Here is a 23,049-nt window from a genome sequence, read left to right on the forward strand (position 1 = left end):
ATAAGTTAAAAGAGAGAGAGATGATTAGCCATCAACAGAAGGCTAGATATTCTCTACTAAAATATGTGTGTCTTTCAAGAGAATGAGAAAAGGAAGATTAATGTTATCTTAGTCTTTGAAGGAAAAGGTGGCATAAAATACAGGGTGGCGGGAAGGAACTGGAGAGAATTAGGTGAGGTTTGATACTGCAAGCTGTTACTCTAATACTCATTACAATGAATCAAAAATCTTATTTTCTTTTTCCTGTATCTTCAATCCTTAGCTATTTTATGCTGAAGCCATGCGTGGGAATGCTTAAGAAGAGTTATCAGGACTTAAAAATAGAAAATAATTTCCTTCTAGTTCAAACTTGATTGTTTTAAATTGTCACTCAAGCAGGCGTCTGAGTGTTGAACCAAATCAAGAACTTCTGAGGTATTTTCTCCCCAAGGAGATTTTAAAAAATACTATCTATTACTTTCAAGAGAATTAATTAACATTTGTAAAGGTCTTTGGTATAAAATGCAATATAAAAAGAATAGAAATATTCTGATGGTACTCATAGAGAAGTAACTTTTTTTTCCTACATGATCATTAGGAAAAAAATGCAGTTGTCTAGACATTTTTAGTGATGTATGTGAAAAAGAAAATGTAATTTATTGTTCAGTTCTTATACAGATATAACCATAGATGTTCATAATGTAGCATTTCAACATGTATTTGACCTTTTCTTGATAAGGATACAAATCTACTTTAAGATTACAAGGGATAAATTTCAATGTTCTCCTTCTATAGCCTGATATCAAAACAGTTCAAAGCTGACATTTTAATCATACTTTAAAAATAATTGCTCGTCAAAGTTTAATGTAACAAATATTTTTCTCAAATCAAATGTTTTATCTAATTAGGGAATGTTCAAACAAATATCACACTTTCTACACATGAAATATTAAAATCAGCAATCCATTGATTGCCTGAGTGATTTCCAACTTAGGTTTTATGTACATTTAGGCTATAACAGATACAAAATATTAATGGTGATGCCCACATTCGTCATGACTATGTCCACGGCCACTACTTCCACTCATTTATATGTCATTTGTGTCCAACATGGATAACTCTAGAATAGGCACATGTGTCAAATATGGTAAGTGAAGTCATTGATTTTGTTCAAAGTGTAGCAGTTTTCCCCTATAATGTAGTTTTCTTTTTTATTATGATATCTCTATTTTTTCCAATATAAAATCAGACTGTGGTTTTTTTCCTATATAACATTTTCCTTTTCTTTTTTTAATAGTTCTATTGCAAAGATCAAGGCCTGATGTACTCACAGATTAGCAAAGACTACAAATGACAAGGGCAGGCTAGGAAGGTCGCTTTGATTACAGCTCGTCCCTTATAAGTTCCTTTCGTAAATGTCTTACTTTTGTGTAGAAGTGCTGCCACCTTCATGGAATACATCAGCTTCCTGCCAATAGCTCGTGGTGCTGAAGCCCCCTGAAAAAAATCATCCTGGCCTGGGCTTGACGGATTTGTATGTATGTGCTTGTTTCATACGTTATTTTCTCCTTGTTTCTCTCTTTTCTCCAGTACAGTGCTCTTAATCCACGTGAATCTTGGGACATGTGGCACCCCACGCTGGTGGCTGAAGCTTTGTTTGCTATTGCAAATATATTCAGTTCCCTGCGTCTGATCTCACTGTTCACTGCAAATTCTCACCTGGGGCCTCTGCAGATATCTCTGGGAAGAATGCTCCTGGACATCTTGAAGTTTCTGTTCATCTACTGCCTCGTGCTGCTAGCATTTGCCAATGGCCTAAACCAGTTGTACTTCTATTATGAAGAAACAAAAGGGTTAAGCTGCAAAGGCATACGATGTGAAAAGCAGAATAACGCCTTTTCAACGTAAGTCTCATGGACTTTTCTCTTGGAAATGTTGGTAGAATTTAAAGGCTACTTACTTTTGAAATTGAACCGTGACAAGTGGTTGCAAAGAAACACTGTGCTCAGTGGGGAAAACAGAGATATCTAGTACATCTAAGTTTTAGTAAAATGGTCTTTTCTTTTAAATGAGCTCATATAAAAGATAGCTATGTATACTGTTTTATAAGGGGAAATAGAAATTCCCTGCTGGTTCAGTGGTTAGGGCTCCATGCTTCCATAGCAGGGGCCGTGGCTTTAATTCCTGGACAGGGAACTGAAGTATCACATGTCATGTGGCACCACCAAAAAAAAAAAAAACCCAACAACAAAAATATTGCTGAGAGAAATTGGAGAAGACCTAAATAAATGGAGGGGCTTCCCTGACACCTCAGTTGGTGAAGAATTCACCTGCAATGCAGGAGACCTGGGTTTGATTCCTGGGTTGGGAAGATCCCCTGGAGAAGGGATAGGCTACCCACTCTAGTATTTTGGGGCTTCCCTTGTGGCTCAGCTGCTAAAGAATCCACCTGCAATGTGGGAGACCTGGGTTTGACCCCTGGGTTGGGAAGATGCCCTGGAGAAGGGATAGGCTACCCACTCCAGTATTCTGGTCTGGAGAATTCCATGGACTGTATAGTCCATGGGGTTGCAAAGAATCGGACACAAGTGAGTGAGTTTCCCTTTCACTTAGAATAAATGGAGAAATATATTTAAAAAATATGAAATGTGGAGTAGAAAGGAACCTGTGTCTAGTGACAGCGTACAAGCACGTTAACAGATAGAATTTATGGAAAACCAGTCATGGAAGAAAATCCAAATGCTTTTCAATCTTTGCTCAGGCGTTTTCCAGATACTGAAGTCCCTTCACGTGTCTCTCTTATTCTCAGGTTCCCTAGCCCAAAGTCTAAACGTGGGGAAATAATTCAAACTAGAAACCTCAGGCTAACCTAGGCCATGATTCTGATGTGCATAAAACTCTCTGTGCCCTTACAGCTGATGAGCATCTGGTCTCTTGGTGTCTAATGAGCATCTGAGCATCTTGGTGTCAAGCTTCAGTCAGGCTTGCTGACAGCACACATTCATGGCCACAGTGTTTCAGGCTCACATAGCCCTAATACATGCCTGTGTCTACTTCCTTCCCACTGTGATAAACAGTGAATTAGCAGATGAATTAGGCAGTGAGGTGATCTTCCTCTCCACAGTAATCACGTGAACACATGGTCATTTGGTAGATGCCTTTGAAAGTCAGATGGCCATTCATTGGCTATTCTAGAATTTTGTGTGATCTAAGAGTGCAGTAATTTCTCCAGTGGGAGGAAATCAGTTACGTCCCATAAACTAAATTACTTTTGGTTAAAATAGTCTTTTTGTCTCAGTTCTGTGTTTGTTTTATCTGTGATCCCAGTATTTAAAACCCCACTTTAATCCATCAACATCTGATTATTTGCACATAAGTTTTCATTGCAGTCTTAGCTGCCTGAAATCCATTCAGAGATAGATCTGATACAAACCACGAATCAAAGAAAACAAAAAGTCATCCCAGCTCCACCTTGTCACTTCATCGCTTTCTCCAGCCTTTTTATTCTCCTGAGCTTAAGCAATTTCTCCAGTTTGACCAGTTTTCCCTGCTTTGTCATCTTCCTCGTGCTCCCTTCTCACCAGTTCAGCAGCGATTCGTTGAAACCCCTTGCTGCAACATCCTGGTGATGAATGGCTTTGGACTGTGTCTCAGTTTTAATATCAGAACTTGTCTTTCTCCACTCACTTATGATCCTAGACTTGGCAATCTGCCCCTGGCAACAAGGATAAGGAATTCACAGTCGTAGACCCCACCAACCTCTCCACTTCTTAGACTCAAATTCTGCCTGTAACAAAGTTCCTGGATGTTGTCTGCCTGCTGATTGGCCTCCTGGATTTCTGATGGAAATAGAGACCCTTTTTCCATGCTCCATCTTTCACAACTCCTAGTTACTCTGTGCTGTGTGCTCCGATATAGACTGCTTGCTAAGACCACCCTGTTGATATTTGCAGTCACATCCTTCTGATTCCATGCTTTGTCTTCCAGAAAAAACTTCCACACAGCCCCTAGAACTGAGTTTCCTCCTCAGGTCTTCTTTAATTCAAGGAACATTTGTGGTTCCAAGTCCCAACCCATTTTCTGACATCTTATGCATTGCCATTAACAAGGGTTCTACCTAATCCCATCCTAATTTCGGAGAAGGCAATGGCACCCCACTCCAGTACTCTTGCCTGGAAAATCCCATGGATGGAGGAGCCTGGTGGGCTACAGTCCATGGGGTCGCTAAGTGTCGGACATGACTGAGCGACTTCACTTTCACTTTTCACTTTCATGCATTGGAGAAGACAATGGCAACCCACTCCAGTGTTCTTGCCTGGAGAATCCCAGGGATGGGGGAGCCTGGTAGGCTGCCGTCTATGGGGTTGCACAGAGTCAGACATGACTGAAGTGACTTAGCAGCAGCAGCAGCAACAGTATCCTAATTTATGATCCATGAGATTCTCAGAAATCTGCTTGCCCTGTTACTGGTTTTGTGGTAAATGCTAACGTGTGTTGTGTGTGATTGTGTTTAGTTGTTCAGTTATGTCTGATTCTCTGTGACCCCATGGACTATAACCTACCAGGCTCCTCTATCCATGGAATTTTCAAGGCAAGAATACTGGAGTGGGTTGCCATTTCCTTCTCTAGAGGATCTTCCCAACCCAAGGATCAAACTTGCGTCTCCTGCATGTCCTGCATCGACAGATGCTTTACCACTCTGCCACGTGGGAAGCCCCAAATGTTTACATATTGTGAGCTAATTTAAATATGTGTCTAGGAAGAATATGGCTAGAAAATCTGTTGCAAAATATTTGATATAAATTTTCTTCTAAAATCAAACATGTTAAATAACTTGGCTTATGTATTATGTTAGCATATACTGATCAATGATTTTTCTCTATTATCATGAAAAGCAACCAATAAGTGTATATCAGTCAAATATTATAGGTCCAAATCATTCAACACCAGTAAATCAGGTGTTCTACCTGAATTTTCCCCCAGATAGCAGATGGTAAATCTGCAAGCAACAAATTATTTTTGTTCAAAGTTACGAAGAGTAACTAGTATGATTTCTTTTTATTTTGGCCATGCTTCATGGCATGCATGATCATAGTTTCCCAACCGGAAACTGAACCCAGGTTCCCTGCATTGTAAGGTGGGTTCTTAACCCCTGGACCACCAGGGAAGTCCCACAATGATTGTTTTTCAATATTAATCTGCCTTACTAACTATCCTTTGACCCTGTTCAGTATCTCTGCAAAAACTCATCTGATAGATTTGGCCTTATGTGTCTAAGAGACAACTTCTGTATTCAGTTCACACCACTAGCACAGACCTTTCTCCCTAAGATCTGTAAGTCCAACTGTCTTTTGAACAGCTCTTCATGCAAATGTCCTAAACATTGAAACCCAATCAAAGAAATCTCATGAGAGTCTCTCAAAACATTTTTCTTCCTCCTCCTCAACTCCTTTTCTTAGTCAATGCTACCACAACCCATCCAGATACTTAAATCAAAAACTAGATCCCCCCGTCCCCACAGCCTCGCCACGCACAGTCAGTCTGCAAATGTCTACTCCTGCTGTTTTTTATATCGGGCCCTCTTCCCTTGCTCGCTCGCTCTGCCTAAATCCAAGTTCCTTGGCCCCTGGTGCCCGCCTTCCTTGACATGTCTTCTGTCCCGTTGCCTGCATGATCTTTCTAAACCAAAATCTTGACGCTCTTGTATTTAAAATATCTCAGTAGTTTCTTGTTCCTTATTGGATTCAGTCAGATTTCTTAGCTTGACATACTGAGTTCTCAGTGATCTGCCCCGTTCTCGATTCCCCAATAACACATTACTCTTCAACATTTTCTAATGGGTTAAGCTGTCCCTAAAAAGGTCATACTATTCTCTCATCTCAGAATGCTCTTGTTCTGCCCTCTTACTTAGTGAAGTTTTCTTCTGGATTCCAAAACCCATCTCAGAGGTACCTTTTCTGGATGCCTTTCTGATCCCCTCCTGACTGTGAGCTCCCAGTGGGAACAGACTGTGATCTGCCTCCTGTGTCTCTCCACGCATTTGCCCACCAGCAAGGGGGCCCTTCTCCTACTCCTTTAATGGTTCCAGCTTGTTTTCTCTCTGATGTGGATAGAACTACAAGTTGCTAAAAGACACCAAATGTTTGGTCACTGAAAGTAATCTTCATACAATTATAAATCAATAGTCTCTGGGAAAGAAGCTCTCTCTCTTATGAATACAGAGGCATGGACTTCGTGACAGATATTTTCTCACTAAGAAAAAAACCATTAATGTTGATTGGAGCTGCGTTCCTGATAACTGGAACTGGCCAACTGCAGTCATACTTTGTTTTAATATACTTTATTTCTTATAAACTAGGAATGAAACAAGTCATATGTCTTGTATTAATTTATATTTCCTCATTGGTTTCACCCCAAGAATAGAGGAAAATTCAGCTGTGGAATACATGACTTTTTTTTTTTTCCCCCACTTGTTCTCTTTCTCTTGTTATAAGTATTTAACTGGGGAGCAAGCTTGTTTTAGGAATTGAGAAATAGCCTCAAGAAGCAAGAGACAAAATATTACTTTTAGGATGGCAATGCTATGGAAGTTGCCAGATTTTAGTCTTTAACCAAGATGTCATACTACTATGCTTTGATTAAGTGTGGCATTATCCTGGAAAGCTTTCTGTGCTTATCTTTCCATAGAATTAGGAAAATATTGTCCCATAATGGCAATCTGAAATGTGATGTAGCTAATGGCTCATCAGTTTATGGGCAATGTTGCTATCAATAATTATGAAAGCAGTTTTAGAAACAATGGTTTTGAAATATTAACTTGGATTGCTTTTTTAATCCATGCAATATGAGAATTAACTAAGAAATACCAGTGTCCTGATACCAGGGTCTTGATTCATCTAAAAGTACATATATTTTGGTTAAGTGGAACTATTCTGCAAATCTTACTTCTGATTCATTCAACTGAAAAAATGAAAATAAAAATAAGAATGAAATTCAGAATTAACCATAAAATTTCATCTTATTTTGAATTTTCTTGTTTTCAAATTTTAATTAAATATGTAAATAAATGTTTTGCCAAAGAGTCTGCTAGTATCCTAATGATGTATAGTTCTTATTTAGGTAGAAGAAAATCAGAATTATTCAACCATTACAATCCATTTACTCTCTATCCCTTTTTTATTTGAATATTTAGAAAAGTAACTGCTATGAGATTTATGTGGCAACATTTTATACAATTTATTATATCATTCATGTAGCTTTTCTCTGAACTGCTATTGAGGTTAGAGAAAAACCAGTTGAATTATACTTTATATTCACAGTGAGAATGTACGCTATTTAGGAAGAAAGAACAACATCATTTTGCATTGAAGCCAATGACACTGTCATTTATCTTAGAAACTGTCCTTAAAGCTACTGAAAATAAAGAACTCATGGCCTTGGGTCAATTCTGAAAGTTTTCAAAGAATAACTTCTAGTGGCCTTTGTCTGAGGCCAATGAATTATATTGAACTTTCCCTGATATTGTTAGACTCTGACATCTGATAGTCCTTTAAAAGTATGGCAGAAACCAACACAATATTGTAAAGCAATTATCCTCCAATTAAAAATAAATAAAAAAGAAACGGTACAAAAATGAATCACAAAATCTGTGAATAAATCTAAAGTGTCAACTGTATTAAACAATTATATATGCAGTTTAAAAATAGGATGGAATTATAATAAATGATACTTTTTCAAAAATTAAAAAAAATAGTATATATATGGTGAACTCTTCCCAATGTACATCCCAGTTGACAAGACAAGATCTGATTGAGGTTGATCACATTAAAACCTTTAAGATAATTTGCCCCACTGAGAGTCCAACAGCCCTAGCAAAATAATTCAATTAGGAACCATTGCATTTCCTAGCCTATAATTAAAATTTTGTTACACAATTAAACATATGAAATGGTTTATGTAAAAAAAAAATTCAGAAAAGAAATCCTGAACACCAATTAAGGCATCCGTAGTGGGATTATCATGGTTATCCAGATGAGAAATCCATAGATTGCGTCAAGTAATAGGAGTTTGGTACAAGAATCCGGCACAGGATTATATCCATTAGATTCTCTAAGCAAGGACTGACCTTAGCAAGAGCTGGACCTTGGAATTTTTTACTCTGAGAATCGATATTAACATGACTCAGCTACTCCACATTACTCTCTTCAGGGTTTACTTATTACCTGGCTTATTTATTCTCTATTCTGTTTCTTAGTGTGTGTTGTGTCAAAACTTTGGCTTCCTCATAATTCCAGGGATCCTAGTTCTACATCGTAACTTCTGTCATTTCAGCGCCTTTTAACAACTACCTCATTCTCTTGCTGTTTCTAAGGTAAAACTTTGACCGAGGGGAGATCTGATAGTTTAAACTCATCTTTGCATGTCAACCCATACCACAGTCCACTGGCCTCACGTGAATTTGCTCTCCTTGGAGCACTTGACCACTGAAATCCTGCCTCCTTACTCACCATGCCAGGCATAAGATACTTTTTGCTTTTGTTTTCACAATGTAACTACAGTCTTGTTTTAACCATTTCTCAAAGACTCTTAAGAGTTCTATTGTCTTTTATTATATTAAGGTGTTATAATGATCCTACTGAAATAGTTCTTCATTTGAGTTCAGACACTTTTCATCTTTTTCCATTTTGGGAGTAAATTTAAAAAAAAATTTTTAATGCTCCCTGAAATATTAAAAAATAGCAAATTTGATTATCTGAGCATTCAGAGACATCTTGTCATCTTACAGGATTTACTCTAACTTTAATTGTAAATGTGGAAATCCATAGTGATAATACTATTTTAGTCCTTTTATAATCAAAAAGGAAAAATCAGGTAAAAGTACTTATATTTTTCAAAGACTAAGCCTAAGGATCTATAATTTATCAACTGTCACTCAGTGCCCTGGGACAGAGGTTTGCAAATTTGTTATAAAAAGGACAGGTGGTACATATTTTAGGTTTTGTAGGCCATCTGTTCTCTGTTGCAGTCAGTCACCTCTGCCATCGTAACAGAAAAGAAACTGTAGACAGCGGATAAATGAGTTGGTATGGGTATGCTTCAATAAAACTTTATTTATGCACATTGAAATGTGAATTCATTTAAAATTTTCACATGTCATGAAATATCACTCTTCTTTTGATTTTTTTCTGACCCTTTGAAAAAGTAAAAACAATTCTTAACTCAAGACCATACAGAAACAGGCTACAGGTCTGATTTGTCATCTCTAGTCCAGGAAACTAAATAGCTTTCAAAGCTCTAGGGAAAATTAGGTACACATGTGTGCAGTATAAGGAAACAGTATTCTTGGATTCTTTTTATTAAGCTTATTTTAAATTAATCAAATATAAACTAATAGTCATCATAGTCTATCTTCCAATCTTACTGTATAATGGTTCTATTAGTATACTTATTAGTGTCATTTTGTCTTTATTCCAGGTTATTTGAGACACTCCAGTCCCTGTTTTGGTCAATATTTGGGCTCATCAACTTATATGTGACCAATGTCAAAGCACAGCATGAATTCACCGAATTTGTTGGTGCCACCATGTTTGGGACATACAACGTCATCTCTCTGGTTGTCCTGCTTAACATGTTAATAGCTATGATGAATAATTCTTACCAACTTATTGCTGTAAGTTGAATCACTCCCCTCCTAGAATGTGTTGTTAGCTATACTCCACCCTATTATAATTGGTAATACAATCTGTAACTGCTATGAATGAAACAAATCAGAATTATAAATGGTCAATATGATGTTTATAAGCACTATTACTATACTTGGCTATATACTTATTTAATTTTTCATATTACATGTGATTATACTAAATCTAACCTGTGAGGCAATCATTGGCTATGGCAAGCAGTAGATGAGGTATGGGCTATGAACAGGCAACTCATCTCTATATAATGCCTTTTGGGTTTTGCATCGTCTCTGACCGTCTAATCTACAATCTTCATAAAAGCAAACTCATACCAGCTTTGCAAGGTACAAGTGCTAGCCCAGAGAGGAGTCTGAATGAAAAAGCACAGGATTTTGTTTCTTAAAGCCCAGAAAAAAGTCACTGAGGAGTAACACTGAATGCTGCAGCAGAATATACAATACCATATGTGTTTATTTGAAACTCTAGAGTGCAAACAGCCTAGCTTATTTATTCATTCATTCAATAAAATCTTATTGAGCTCTTATTCTGTTGCCAGGTATGGTCCTAGGAACTAGAAATATTGCAATGAATAAGAACAACAAAGCCCTTTATCCCTTTGAACTTGCATACTAGTGATCTGTCTGTGGCCATTAGAAACAGTGATAGAACAAATCTATATTGGAATATATATCTTAAGACTTAAATATATATCTTAAGACTTTCATATGTATACTTTAGACAAATAGCATCTTATAAGAATAATTATAGGTTGCCCATTTACTCCATAAATAACTGCAATTATATTGCATCTTTGAATCTATTGCTAATTCTCTGGGATGTCATTATTGTTATTTTGAGAAACAGCACTCCTAATTTTAATTAAACTCTCTTTATGGAAGCAAGATGCCTGTCACAGATGAAAAACTGCCTAAGACGTTAAGAATAAATGAATTTTATTTATGGATTCCAAGACTGAAGCATTCCCACTGAATATACTTAGGCCCAGGGCTCTCCAGGTGGTGCAGTGGTAAAGAATCCACCTGCCAATGGAGGAGATGCAGAAGACGTGGGTTTGAACCCTGGATTGGGAAGACCCCCTGGAGAAGGATATGGTAACTCCAGTATTCTTGCCTGGGAAATCCAATGGACAGAGGAGCCTGGAGGGCTGTAGTCCATGAGGTTGCAGACAGTCAGACAAAACTTAGCGACTAAGCAATAACAATGGGAAGATGAGTAGCAGAGGTGACTTTAGTCATCACTAGCCTGGAACTTTCTACCTTCAGTTTTGCCAATCACTAGATGGTTTAATATTGTTACAGACCGTTTCAGAATCCCAAGCCTTGAACTGAGGAAGAGTCTGCTTTGTGACCGCAGTAACAGAACATAATGAGGTCAGGATAATCATTAACTTGTGACTCCCTGGAAATGAGAAGGAGCAGAAGCTACTCACAGGCCAACATTTCACCAGTGGGACTGCCTTTTTATGACCCTAAGCCAATTTTACTCATTTCCATTCTCCATGGCTACAGCAAACAGTATCTACTTCCCTTCATTAATGCTTGTTTAGAAAGATAGGGAAGGAGATAGAAATGGGAGAGAAGAGACAAAGGGAGGGAAGCTACGGCTTCTGTGGATCTATCTATCCATTCATCCAATCAGATGTCTGCTAAGAAACAATGAAGACCATGCATTTTCTAGACATGGGAAGCCCGTTGAAAGCACTATCTGTCCAGTGTCTAGACTAAAATCCACATTATTCAGAGTAGAAATGTATGCACTCATCAGCACACAGCAATTTAAGAATATTAGAATGAAGTATAGTCTAATTTTTCCTACTTTAAAACTCGAGGGTTTTTAAAATAATATTGGATTGGCCAAAAAGTTCATTCAGATTTTTCCATGGCATCATGCGAGAAAACCCTAGCAAACTTTTTGGCCAACCCAATATTAACGGGTTAAGATGATCTATTTTGAATTTGTATGTATGCCCAGTTTCTGCCACCTCCTACTTTCCAGATTTTCTGCTTAAATAAGATTTGTGGCTAATTTAAGAGGAGACTGACTGCCCCATATCTAATTGCCACAAATGTTCCTAAGTTTTTCCAGGCAATTAACAAAGTGGAATCATTAATAAACAATCAGGGAGAATGCCTCAGGCTTGTGGGTGGTCACTAGACATACTCTTGTCTGGTACTATTTGGCCAAGGTTATGTCAAGGTTCAATGCTGTGTCAAAGGCCTGTTGTACATTTGAGGAACTGCTGAGTTTATGCCTGTTGCCTAAAGGTGGACAAGATTTATTCAAATGGAAACATATCAAGTAAGACTTTTCCTGAAAACAACAGAAGTATGAGCCGTGAGCATCTACCTAGGCAAGGTGTCAAGGCCTTGGGAAGACATAAAGCCCTGCTTGAGGCTAGAATGTAATGAAACTGAGCTAACGTAAGCCTACAAGCATGAGAAATGAAGATTCATCTTCAGGTCATTCATCTCCAGTCTCTTTAACATGGAATCGTTTTAGCTGTCTGTTTCCTGGAAGAGGGAAGGATGAAAACTGACAAGAGAGTTGTGACTCCTTTTTAGGCTAAGCCATTGTCTAAAGTGTTTAGATGACTATCTCTGGGAGTCAGCCTTGTTTTTATAGGTAATTTAATTAATGTTCCAAGAGCCACTCCAAAGTCAGGCTACAGGCTCTCTGTGAGGTTTATCTCACCTTATTAAGAAACCTGTCAGCATTGTCATTTTCTCCTGTTCAGGACCATGCGGATATAGAATGGAAATTTGCTAGAACAAAGCTTTGGATGAGTTATTTTGAAGAAGGAGGTACCCTTCCTACCCCCTTCAATGTCATCCCGAGCCCCAAGTCTCTCTGGTACCTGATCAAATGGATATGGACACACCTGTGCAAGAAAAAGATGAGAAGAAAGCCAGAAAGTTTTGGAACGATAGGGGTAAGACCACAGGCTGTTGGTATCACTGTTATGTGTGTGCACTTGAGTATGTTTGCATTCTTTACTGAATATGTTTGCATTTTAGCCTTTTTATTCTCATTGGTTGCATTCAGTAGACATCTATTCCATAGTTATTGTGTCTAAGGGGCTTCCCTGGTGGCTCAGCAGTAAAGAATCTGCCTGCAATACAGGAGACACAGGGACACAAGTCCAATCCCTGGGTCAGGGAAGATCCCCTGAGTAGGAAATGACAACCCACTCCAGTATTCTTGCCTGGGAAATCCCATGGACAGAGGAGCCTCACAGGCTATGGTCCGTGGGGTCCCAAAGAGTTGGACATGACTGAGTGACTAAAAATAACAACATTATGTCTCAGAAACTGCCTGATTAACTATGGTTCACTATGGTTTAACAAACCCAGTTCCTCCACTGAGGGTGGTCACATTGTACATAGGCTTTTCCTAGACCCAACAGTCAAGGTTTGGGAAACTTGCCCATCAATTTCTAGTTCTATTCAGAATTATAACCTCGGGTTACTTTCAGCATGACTGATTCATTGTTTTATCTCTGGATTATAAGGGAATTGTCTGTTTCAATCCCCTCATATTCTCACTGCCTAACAGACACCCCTGCACAGAACACAGAATGTTTGACAAAAAGTTCTCATTTCAGTGACTGAACAACTATTATAACTTAAAAATGCTGTGCCATATTCAAGTGCAGTTATTTCAGAATCCATTCAATTGCTCAACATTTTGCTTCTACCCCAAGTTATATTCAATACCAGGAAGTTGTGTTTGTAAAAAATATTAAGACTATGCACAGCCAAGCCCCTGTTATACTGGAAGATTATACTTCCCTAAGGATATTTCTTTCATATTGGAAAGCAAGAGCTCAAACAACTCCAACAGAAAAGGCATGGATTTAAACTTTTCCAACCAAACCACTGACATAAGTCATTCTTCATTTCTTTCTCACTCAAGTTTCCTCATTTTCAAAGTTCTCATAATGATGTTTTAGAAATTGATACTGTAGCATTCAGTAGTCATCACCTGGGTATTCTCAGAGAAATTGCCTTGGAAGTATTCTAATATGCCCTTCTGTTAGAATTATCAAGGGATGTCAGTTATTTAATTAAAAATTAACTCATTTTTAATTTTATTTAACTGAGTTTGTTACTACTAGTTATGCCCTTGGTGATACTTCTTACTGATGAACTTCACTGCCCACTAGGCATTGTTCTCAGCATCGAATGGTGCTTTCTCTCCTGAAAGTGGCATCGATTGTCCTGTCATCTCAGTAATAGTTCTAATTCTAAAGAGAAATTGACAGGCAGGGGAGTAAAGCAAATGGGTGGTTAGGAGAGGCAGTTAGAGTCTTTCCTAGAAACCATCACTCCATGAACTTGGAATTTGGGCATCTGTCTGATCTTGGAAATGGAAGTCAGATTATGATGAAGCCTTATCTTGCAATCCTCATACTAATTTATAGATTTTATCACTGATTTTAGAGACAGCAAAATTATTTTATTCTAAGTGTTTATTCAACTTCTTCTCTTAAAAATAAGTTGAATTTATTGAAAAATATGGTTGTAAAATAAATATAATGATTTGGATTTAACAAGCAATTACTGTACATTTTCCACATACCAGGAGATGAGTTAGGAATTAGAGGTGGGCAGAGGCATAAGAAGGTATGTTTTCCATTCTTGAGGGCATCGATTTTAATGTGAGAGACACAATATGAGAATATCTTACTATAATACATGTTACATGATATATTTAACATGACCATGTAGTTATATCCAAGATGCCATGAGAACAGCATGGGAAGTAATTCACGTTTTCGCTGAGAAAAACAGAAAAAGATTTCAGAGATGCCAAACTCTGGCTTCCTCCCTTCCATGTCAAAATATTCTTTCTCATGTTATTCTTAAAATTGGTAAGAAATTGATTTGATCAGTCCCCGAAAATATATTAATTATTAGTACTATCTTGGCACCCCACTCCAGTACTCTTGCCTGGAAAATCCCATGGATGGAGGAGCCTGGTAGGCTGCAGTCCATGGGGTCGCTAAGAGTTGGACATGACTGAGCGACTTCTCTTTGACTTTTCACTTTCATGCATTGGAGAAGGAAATGGCAACCCACTCCAGTGTTCTTGCCTGGAGAATCCCAGGGACGGGGGAGCCTGGTGGGCTGCCGTCTATGGGGTCACACAGAGTCGGACACGACTGAAGCGACTTAGCAGTAGCAGCAGCAGTACTATCTTATTATGCTTTCTCTCATAGGAGTATTTCAATTGAAGAAGACTTTCTGGGACCCAAAATAAAAGCCATATACAAAAGAAATTTGTCTTTAATATTTTAACTTTAGGCTATAGCAGAAGGAATCTTGGGTTTTAAGATGCCATGGAACTTGCAACAAAATACAGGGCCCTGCTCTAATATTTTAAGAGATCCATCTGTGCAGCCACCAAAATAATGGAGGACCACTCTGAGAATTTGACTTCCAGCTCTCTCTCCCGTCCCCCAGAATCCTCCCACTGTTGACATATTTTTAGGACTACATCACCATCATTTCTTAGATGCAAAGAGGAGCTTAACATTGGCTTGGGCTTTCCTATGAAAGCAGTGATTCAAAAGGTAAATGGCATAAGTTAAAGAACGTTCTTCTCTATACATTCCTGGTCAGAAAAGCTCAGTTCTATTTCTGTCATTCTCTCTAAATTTGAATATTTTGATCCAAGTTGATGCACAGCAAGGTAATTCACAATAAATTGTGACCTCAAATCATTCCCTTTTCCCTAGCCATGTAGTTCCCTAACTTTTGGTAATGGATATACTGTGCTTTGGGAATTTATGACAAGACTACATCCATATTGTGAGTTGTCTCTCTTTTCTCCATTCTCCTCCTGTCCTCAGTCCTGCGTCTTCTCTGCTAAGCTGAGGCTTTGGACAAGCACCAACCTAATCAAACTCAATGCTATACATTTACTCTTTATCTAGACTGCACTTCCAGAAGGAGAAGGACATATCTTGGTTTTCGTACTCTTAGTTGAGTTTTATACATTTAGATATTAGATGGAAATAGATCATATGTATTATTTGTAAAGAAAAGCATAAGATAAATAAAAATTAATAAAGTTATGATATCAATGGAGGAATTAATGGTAAAGAGTCCACCTGCAGTGCAGGAGACCTGGGTTCCATCCCTAGGTCAGGAAGATCCTCTGGAGAAGGAAATGGCAACCCACTCCAGTATGGACAGAAGGAATCCCATGGACAGAGGAGCCTGGCGGGCTACAGTCCATGGGGTCGCAAAGAGTCAGAAGCGACTGAGCACAGCACAAAGCTAAATGAGAAAGTAATTCCAAAAGGGAGTGCTGTGCATTCATTTCAGTTTGGTTAATCCGCCTGATAGTCCATTGTATAGACAGATGAAGATGAGATAGACACATCCATTAACTAAAAGGTGACTTTGAAGGACTGTTGGCAGTCACTTTGTGTAACAAAGGCACAGCTTAGAAGATTGCTTGACATTTCAGAGGGATCTTAGAAATCAATCACCTCAACTATTTCCTTTTAGAAAAAAGAGCTCTTTTACCTTGGGCAGTGTTTTGGGTGACAGAGCCAGGGAAAAAATTGGTCTTAGTGTCCCTGTTCCCACAAGCTTTCCATCACCCTCTCTTGCTTTCCTGGGAGCTCTGATGACCTTCCACAATACCTTCCATGTGTGTCCATCTTTTGATTTCTCTCAACAGCTTTTGCAGATCCCACCACTGCTCGTCTTTTAGATTCCCCTCTCCCAAAGCCCTTGGTTAACAAGCTGGACTATCTTCCACTCTTATTTCTTGGTTCACATTTTTGAATCAGAATTTTGAAGCTGACTGGGTGGTAGAGTTTATACATTCTCAGAGGCATTTTCTCTAAACCATCCCACTTGTGAGTTGCATACTCTTGTAACCAGCAGCCACCTGAATGTCACCCTGTTGCTCCCTCCCTTCAGGCATTAAGCCCCTGCATGCTCTGAGGGTTACTGATTGGCTATGGTCTAAGAGTCCATCATTGGTGATCTTATCTTGTGATTTATGGCCTCTGGGTAATGCTGATATTACAACTAGCCCTGAAAACATATTAACTTTTTTTGTTTTTTTAATCTTTGGACTTCCTTTTATGGGTGACTGGGAGTTCCAGGTAAATTAGCCTTTCATTTGGATTGTTTTATGGGAGAAAGCAGAAATGAAGCAGAAATGCTTCATTGAGCAACACTTTTGGGAAGCAAGCCCAGGAAGGAGAGATGCCTTGTTTCTGGGATATCATGAAAATCCCACCAAGGAGGCAGCCTATTCAAAGTATAATCATAAATTAAGCAACATTTTATAGCTTCTGGCTTTATAGTGTAGGTTTTTCTCTTACCAGTTGAATTTTAACACATTTTATCAGCAAATAACCTTCTCGGTGTTAAAACATGGGTTCTCAAACTTTAGTGTGTCCTAGAATCATCAGAAATTTCCATTTTAACAAGCACTTCCAGCTTGTAACTTTAATTAGAAATTCCTGTTTAAAAAGGCACTGGCATCTAGCTCAGCTTTTTAAACTAAAAGCCATTGTTTGCGTTGGTTGTCCAAGAGGTCTAGATCACTTAATTCAAGCAAAAAGATATTAGAGCAATAAGACTTCTCCAGGGTTTAATTAATATGAAACAATTTTCATGCAATAGACCAGGTTTCCAAATAGAATACTTAAGTTGGCAATGTATTGAACCAAAAAAATACTAGGTCTTTTAACCAAATCATTAAAAAATGATCTTAACCTCTTTAGTTCTGTGTGTTCCACTTTCTCATTTTCTCTGGAGCAGGTAGTGAGGAGAACACGAAACACCATCTCTGTTAGGGTCACTTAGCATCACTCAGCTCTGGAACTGCAGATGGTTTTCTCATGCCTGACCAGTTGCCACAGAAATATATTCAGTTAAGTCACCGCATGGGAATCTGGAGAAGTGACTAGATTAATATACCTATCATTACTAAAGGAAAAAGGCTAATAGCACTTGGCTTTCAAAACTCATTTTTTTTTTTTTAATGAGAATCATTAAAATGTATTTTCTCTTAATCTTCATGACTCTTTGTATGCCTACCAACAAATCCTACAGATATGACCGTGTTCACCCACGGGTACCTGTGAATTCCTAATTTACTGTGGTAAGATTTGCCGATAAGACATTTTAATTAAATGTTCTTTCCCAAGTGGGAATCTAGAGGGCTGAATTTCTTCTCCATATTTCAAGAGTGAGATCCTGAGTACTTGCTGTGACAAGGCAACCTTCAGCATTTTATAGCGTTTGTTTTTATATGCTTAGAAAGTGTGTTTATGGAGAACAATATGTAGACCCATCAGTAAATGAACCACACTGCCATCTCTACAGAGAGATCATAGCCTGCAGTGACCTCTTGCTTTTTCACTTTTTTTTTTTTTTAAATAAGAGTACAGACAGTTGCCCCTCTTTGGGGATTCACTGAGCAAAACAGAGAATAAAAGGCATAATTCATGGGCTTAAAATCAGTGATAGAGCCAAACTAGAGTGGGAATGAGAGAAAACAGTGCTGACAAGGGACTATAGGGAACGAGCTTGGTGAAGTGAGCCTGACATTCCACTGTGTGGACACGGAGAGAAGGAGAGATAGAGTGAGAAAATGTTACCATGAATTCCCTCAAGCCCTTTCTTTCAGAGCTGCAAAACTCTTCTTGCTCTAAAGCAACCTGACACTTCTGTTGAAATCAGAGTTATCTCTGGGTAGCAAAGGTTTTTTCTCACTAGCTGATCCTTTCCTTTATCATTATCTCTGTGATCCAAATACTGCCATTGTCTTGTCCTAACAGATCAGGAGGAACTTGGAAAGGAAGAAGTCTGCCAAGGTGGCAGCCGGTGTATCCTGGGCACTTGCATAGAAAGCCATCCTGCCAAGGAACATTCTCTACACCTTGCCAGACTTTGGGTAGAATTCGCCAAGAAAACTCCCATCTTAAAGGGCACATCTCCCTCCAAAATATTTTTCCTAGACATCCAGTAAAGGAAGGAAGATTCCTGATCCATCATATGGCCCATTTTTCTTATTTCAACATAACAACAAATCAACTTAATTTATTTTAGAAAAAGCTGCCAAATGCAACTCCACAGATTTTTCATTGTTGTTTAGTTGGGTCCAACTCTTCTGCGACCCCATGGACTGTAGCCCACCAGGCTCCTCTGTCCATGAGATTTCCCAGGCAAGGATACTGGAGTGGGTTGCCATTTCCTTCTCCAGGGGATCTTCCCAACCCAGGGATGGAACCCATGTCTCCCCAGTCTCCTGCATTGCAGGCAGATTCTTTACCACTGAAATTTGTCAGTAACATGGTAAACATGAATTCATTCACAGAAAATTTCTTTATTCCTAACAGGTCTACCATGCTGGCATTCTACCTAGTCATTAGTTTTCTTTTATAAACAATAAAGAACTGTTAGTCACTGCCAATCACTTTATCAAAGTTTAACATGACTAGCTTGAAAAAAATTCACTACCTCTTACGCACTTAGGTACTTTTTAAATGAAATGTCCTTTGTTATACTGCTTTTATAAACACAAATGGTCCATTCTATTCTTGGTCACTTCCAGTGATAATAGAGCAAATCCTTTTGCCGTTCAGCTGAACTTTACCCAACAAAGAGGTTGCAAACATGGTATTGTTGATGGCAGCTCTATTTTATAAACATTTAATGATGTCACCAGTTTCCAAAAATTATTATTATGTTTATGGCAAAGAATGCCTACACTATGGATTGAAGTCTTTGTGTCTGAAAATAAGATATTTGGAACTCCTACCCCATAATAGTAATGGTCAATAAGTATTGGTGAATTCATTGCATTCATTTTGTTTTCAGTGTTCAGAAGATGGTTGACTGCATCCATTCCTATCTTCCTAGGTTACTGAAGTTCAATTAGCTGATATAATCTCACAAGACTAAAGACTGTTTTATTTTTTATTTTTATTTTTTTTTAAGACTGTTTTATAGTATGACCATCTAGGTGTGGAAACAGATTGGTTGGCAAAAACAATTAACTGTAAACTTGGGTTATGATATTGAATAACTCCTGATAGTTATCACAGTAAAATTTTTTATGTTCTTTCTTTCTGCCAGACTATTTTGCTTAAAATTCAAAAAATAATTTTTCCAGAAAAATAAATCTGGACTTGTCTTTTAAAGTGTGATCTTTGGTCTTTTTGTAATTGTACTAAAATTTCAAATTTCATATATGAGTAAGTTTCTACAGAAGGGAAGACAGTTGTGCTCTTTTTAATACTAAAATAAAGTGAAAAGTGAAAGTCACTTGGTGGTGTTTGACTCTTTGCAACCCCATGGACTGTAGCCTACCAGGCTCCTCTATCCATGAAATTCTCCAGGCCAGAATACTGGAGTGGGTAGCCTTTCCCTTCTCCAGGGGATCTTCCCAACCCAGGGATCGAATCCAGGTCTCTCGCATTGCAGGAAGATTATTTACTATCTGAGCCACCAGGGAAGCCCAGGCATCATGATAGTTTTCACTTATTCTGATTCTGTCATCCTTAGTTTTAGTTTTACTCTGAGAAAATTTAAAGTTTTTTCTGACTATTTTAATTGGCTTTTTAAAGACTAAACTAGGAAATGTTATAGAGACCCAAGATAATAAAAATTGAGTCTACTAAATTCTGTACTAAATCCAGAGTTTCTATTTACTTAAATCCTAGAATATGATCTCCTGTGCAATGTTTACAATGAGAGTGCTAAAGAAGGTAGTGTACAGCTGCATTCACACTCAAAGTCTTTGTGTTCACTTAAAGTCAAGGAGATCTGGAAGGCATGTTACCTCCCAGAAGTGCTTTTTTCCTCAGATTTCAGCTGATCTGTGTCTCAACAGGAGTCATATACCTCCATCTTGTGGCTCATTCATAAAGTTCCCACATTCTTTTTTCTTTTTAAGATGTTCTAATTTTGTATGAAGTTTCAAATTTCCCAGTCCTATAATTAATACCATAATCATTTGAAAATTTGTTTCCTAAGAGTCATGTAAAATTGAATGGCTTTCCAATCATTAGTGGCCTTTACAAAGTGAAACATTGTCTCATCTGTTTCTGAAATTCACTAATTGTCATGAAACACAAATCCATTCTAATGGCCAACAAAAGTTCCAACTTCCCCTATTTACCTTAAAGAGAGAAAAAGAGTTTCTTTTAAATTGTCTGATTTTTTTTTTCTAGTATCATTTTACAGTGATGTATGCACATCTCTTTTCAAAATTCCATTTTGTCAGCCTCTGATTAAGTATTTACTAGGGGACAAGATCGAAAGACTTATTTAAACCCAAGATACGTTATCTCTTTTGCTTTCTCACAATTTATCAAATTCATTTCTTTGTGACAGAAGTATACTTGTTTTAGATTACTTTGGCCAGTTTTCTTCCTTAAGAATCAATGCTGATATTTGACACGCATGAAATTAGGATTATATTAGTTTTTTTTCTAGTATCTTTAGAATACTAGTGAAACCTGCAAATATATACTTTATCATTTATTATTTAACTCAATTTACAATAGACTTTTTTAGTCATTAAACATCTTTCTCTGTTTTGTACTCCATAATCATTGCTCCGTGCTAACCCAAGCTCTGCTCCCAAAACATTCTGATCCCTTCAGAATGATAGCAGGGACTTAAATTTATTTAAAAAAATTAATGAACCCTATCTTTGAGCAGAATCTTTTATTTTGCTAAACTCAACCGTCTAATTCAAACAGCAATTTCCTCTTAATGTATATCTGCTTGAAATTAAGTGTTGGGGAATTCATGGTCTAACAGTGTTTCTGATTACACGTTGTAATGGCTAAATTCTTAATGTGACTATGTTGATATTTATGAAGACCTTCATATTGTTATAACACTACCTTTTCAGTCTATCAGATTTCAATTATTTGACATTTAATTTGTGTTTGATACCTCCAATCTGTGTATCTTAGCATCGTTTCAAATGATTTGGAGTACATACCAACTATGATGACCTAATTCTCCTAATCTTATATTAAAGAACAATCTTGCCATCATTGTTTAATTATTCTATGTATTAAGTACCACAGGAATTATAACCTTGCACTTTGTTGTTTTGGTTCATTCATTCTTTTGATTCGAGTAAGGCTGTCTCTCTAGCTGTTGTGTCCCTTGTCCAGTAAAATTCCCACTTTGCAGAAATGAGGGGAATGATATTCTTGATTAAAAGAACCAGGAATTACTTTACAGAATGGTAAAATATGACTGTAACCGAAAGGCAACTGTTCCCTTCTTTTTCAGAGGCGAGCTGCTGATAATTTGAGAAGACATCACCAATATCAAGTAAGTTATTTTTATATCTTGAAACTTACACTAAAATAAAGCACAATCCCCTCTTTTGAACTGACTCTGGAGAGATCATACTGAAGAGCAATTCTCTCATTTTCTAATGCCTCAGGAAGTTATGCGGAACCTGGTAAAGCGATACGTTGCCGCAATGATTAGAGATGCCAAAACTGAGGAAGGTCTGACAGAGGAGAACTTTAAGGTAACCACTTTCATCTTTGTCACTAAGAGGTGGATTCTACAGAGTGTGGAAGCAGGGCAGCCCATTATAACTCAGAGCTGGAAATGGGGGCCGTGTGTTCTGAGCAAACCTTTCTGCCTTCTTCTTTTTTTTTTTTTTAATTCAAGCCCTACTGAATTATTTTTTTTTAAGTGGTAAAATTTCTTTTCAAAATACACTGCATTCAAACAGACTTAATCTGAAAGATCAAGAAGACTTATTTGGACAGAGAAAATCCTAGTGCCTCGTGGCGTTCTGATTGCTGATTTCAGCCATAGGCTTTTTGAAATTTTGATTTGATTTCTAAACCTGAAACGTTTAGTAACCAATGGTCTGAACACAACAAAAGCCTTCTTTGTGTTCTGCACAGCTTTGGTAGAGGAAAATTTAAGGTTTGAGCTTTATTGGAGCTTACAAATGTAGTTTTTCTCCCTGAGTTGTTGTTGTTTTTTAATTATATCAGAGTAAAAAAGGTAGAATACATGAAATACATAGTTCTTATCTCATGGTATAAAATGCCTTTGTTACTCTGCATGGGTTGTTAGGAAGTCTCCAGACAAGAATACTGGAGTGGGGATAGACCCAGGGATAGAACCTGGGTCTCCTGCATTGCAGGCAAATTCTTTACTGTCTGAGCCACCAGGGATTTTGGACAACTGACTAAAAGTCAATAAGATCTTATAGGCAAAAACAAAAACATATAAAAACTCTATAGGAGACCACTGACAAAGAAAAACAGCAGGCTTGACAGGGAATAAATATAAGCAGCCAATTAGATAAGAAGAGAGATAAATTGCAAAACAAAGCACAGGTTAAA

The 23,049-nt window shown here is 37.7% G+C and overlaps 1 protein-coding gene across 7 annotated transcripts in view; it reads left to right on the plus strand.

The window, feature by feature from the left end:
- TRPC4 (transient receptor potential cation channel subfamily C member 4) overlaps positions 1-23,049 on the plus strand; it is a 208,151-nt gene that overhangs the window by 181,675 nt on the left and 3,427 nt on the right. For all 7 annotated transcript variants that reach the window (XM_010810662.4, XM_015473750.3, XM_059891956.1 and 4 more), the window contains 5 exon segments: positions 1,570-1,883; positions 9,454-9,649; positions 12,415-12,609; positions 21,968-22,009; positions 22,125-22,214. In XM_010810662.4, the coding sequence (XP_010808964.1) occupies positions 1,570-1,883; positions 9,454-9,649; positions 12,415-12,609; positions 21,968-22,009; positions 22,125-22,214 (837 nt within the window).

This window comes from Bos taurus, chromosome 12 (genome assembly GCF_002263795.3).
Source record: "Bos taurus isolate L1 Dominette 01449 registration number 42190680 breed Hereford chromosome 12, ARS-UCD2.0, whole genome shotgun sequence".
Lineage (NCBI taxonomy): Eukaryota > Metazoa > Chordata > Mammalia > Artiodactyla > Bovidae > Bos > Bos taurus.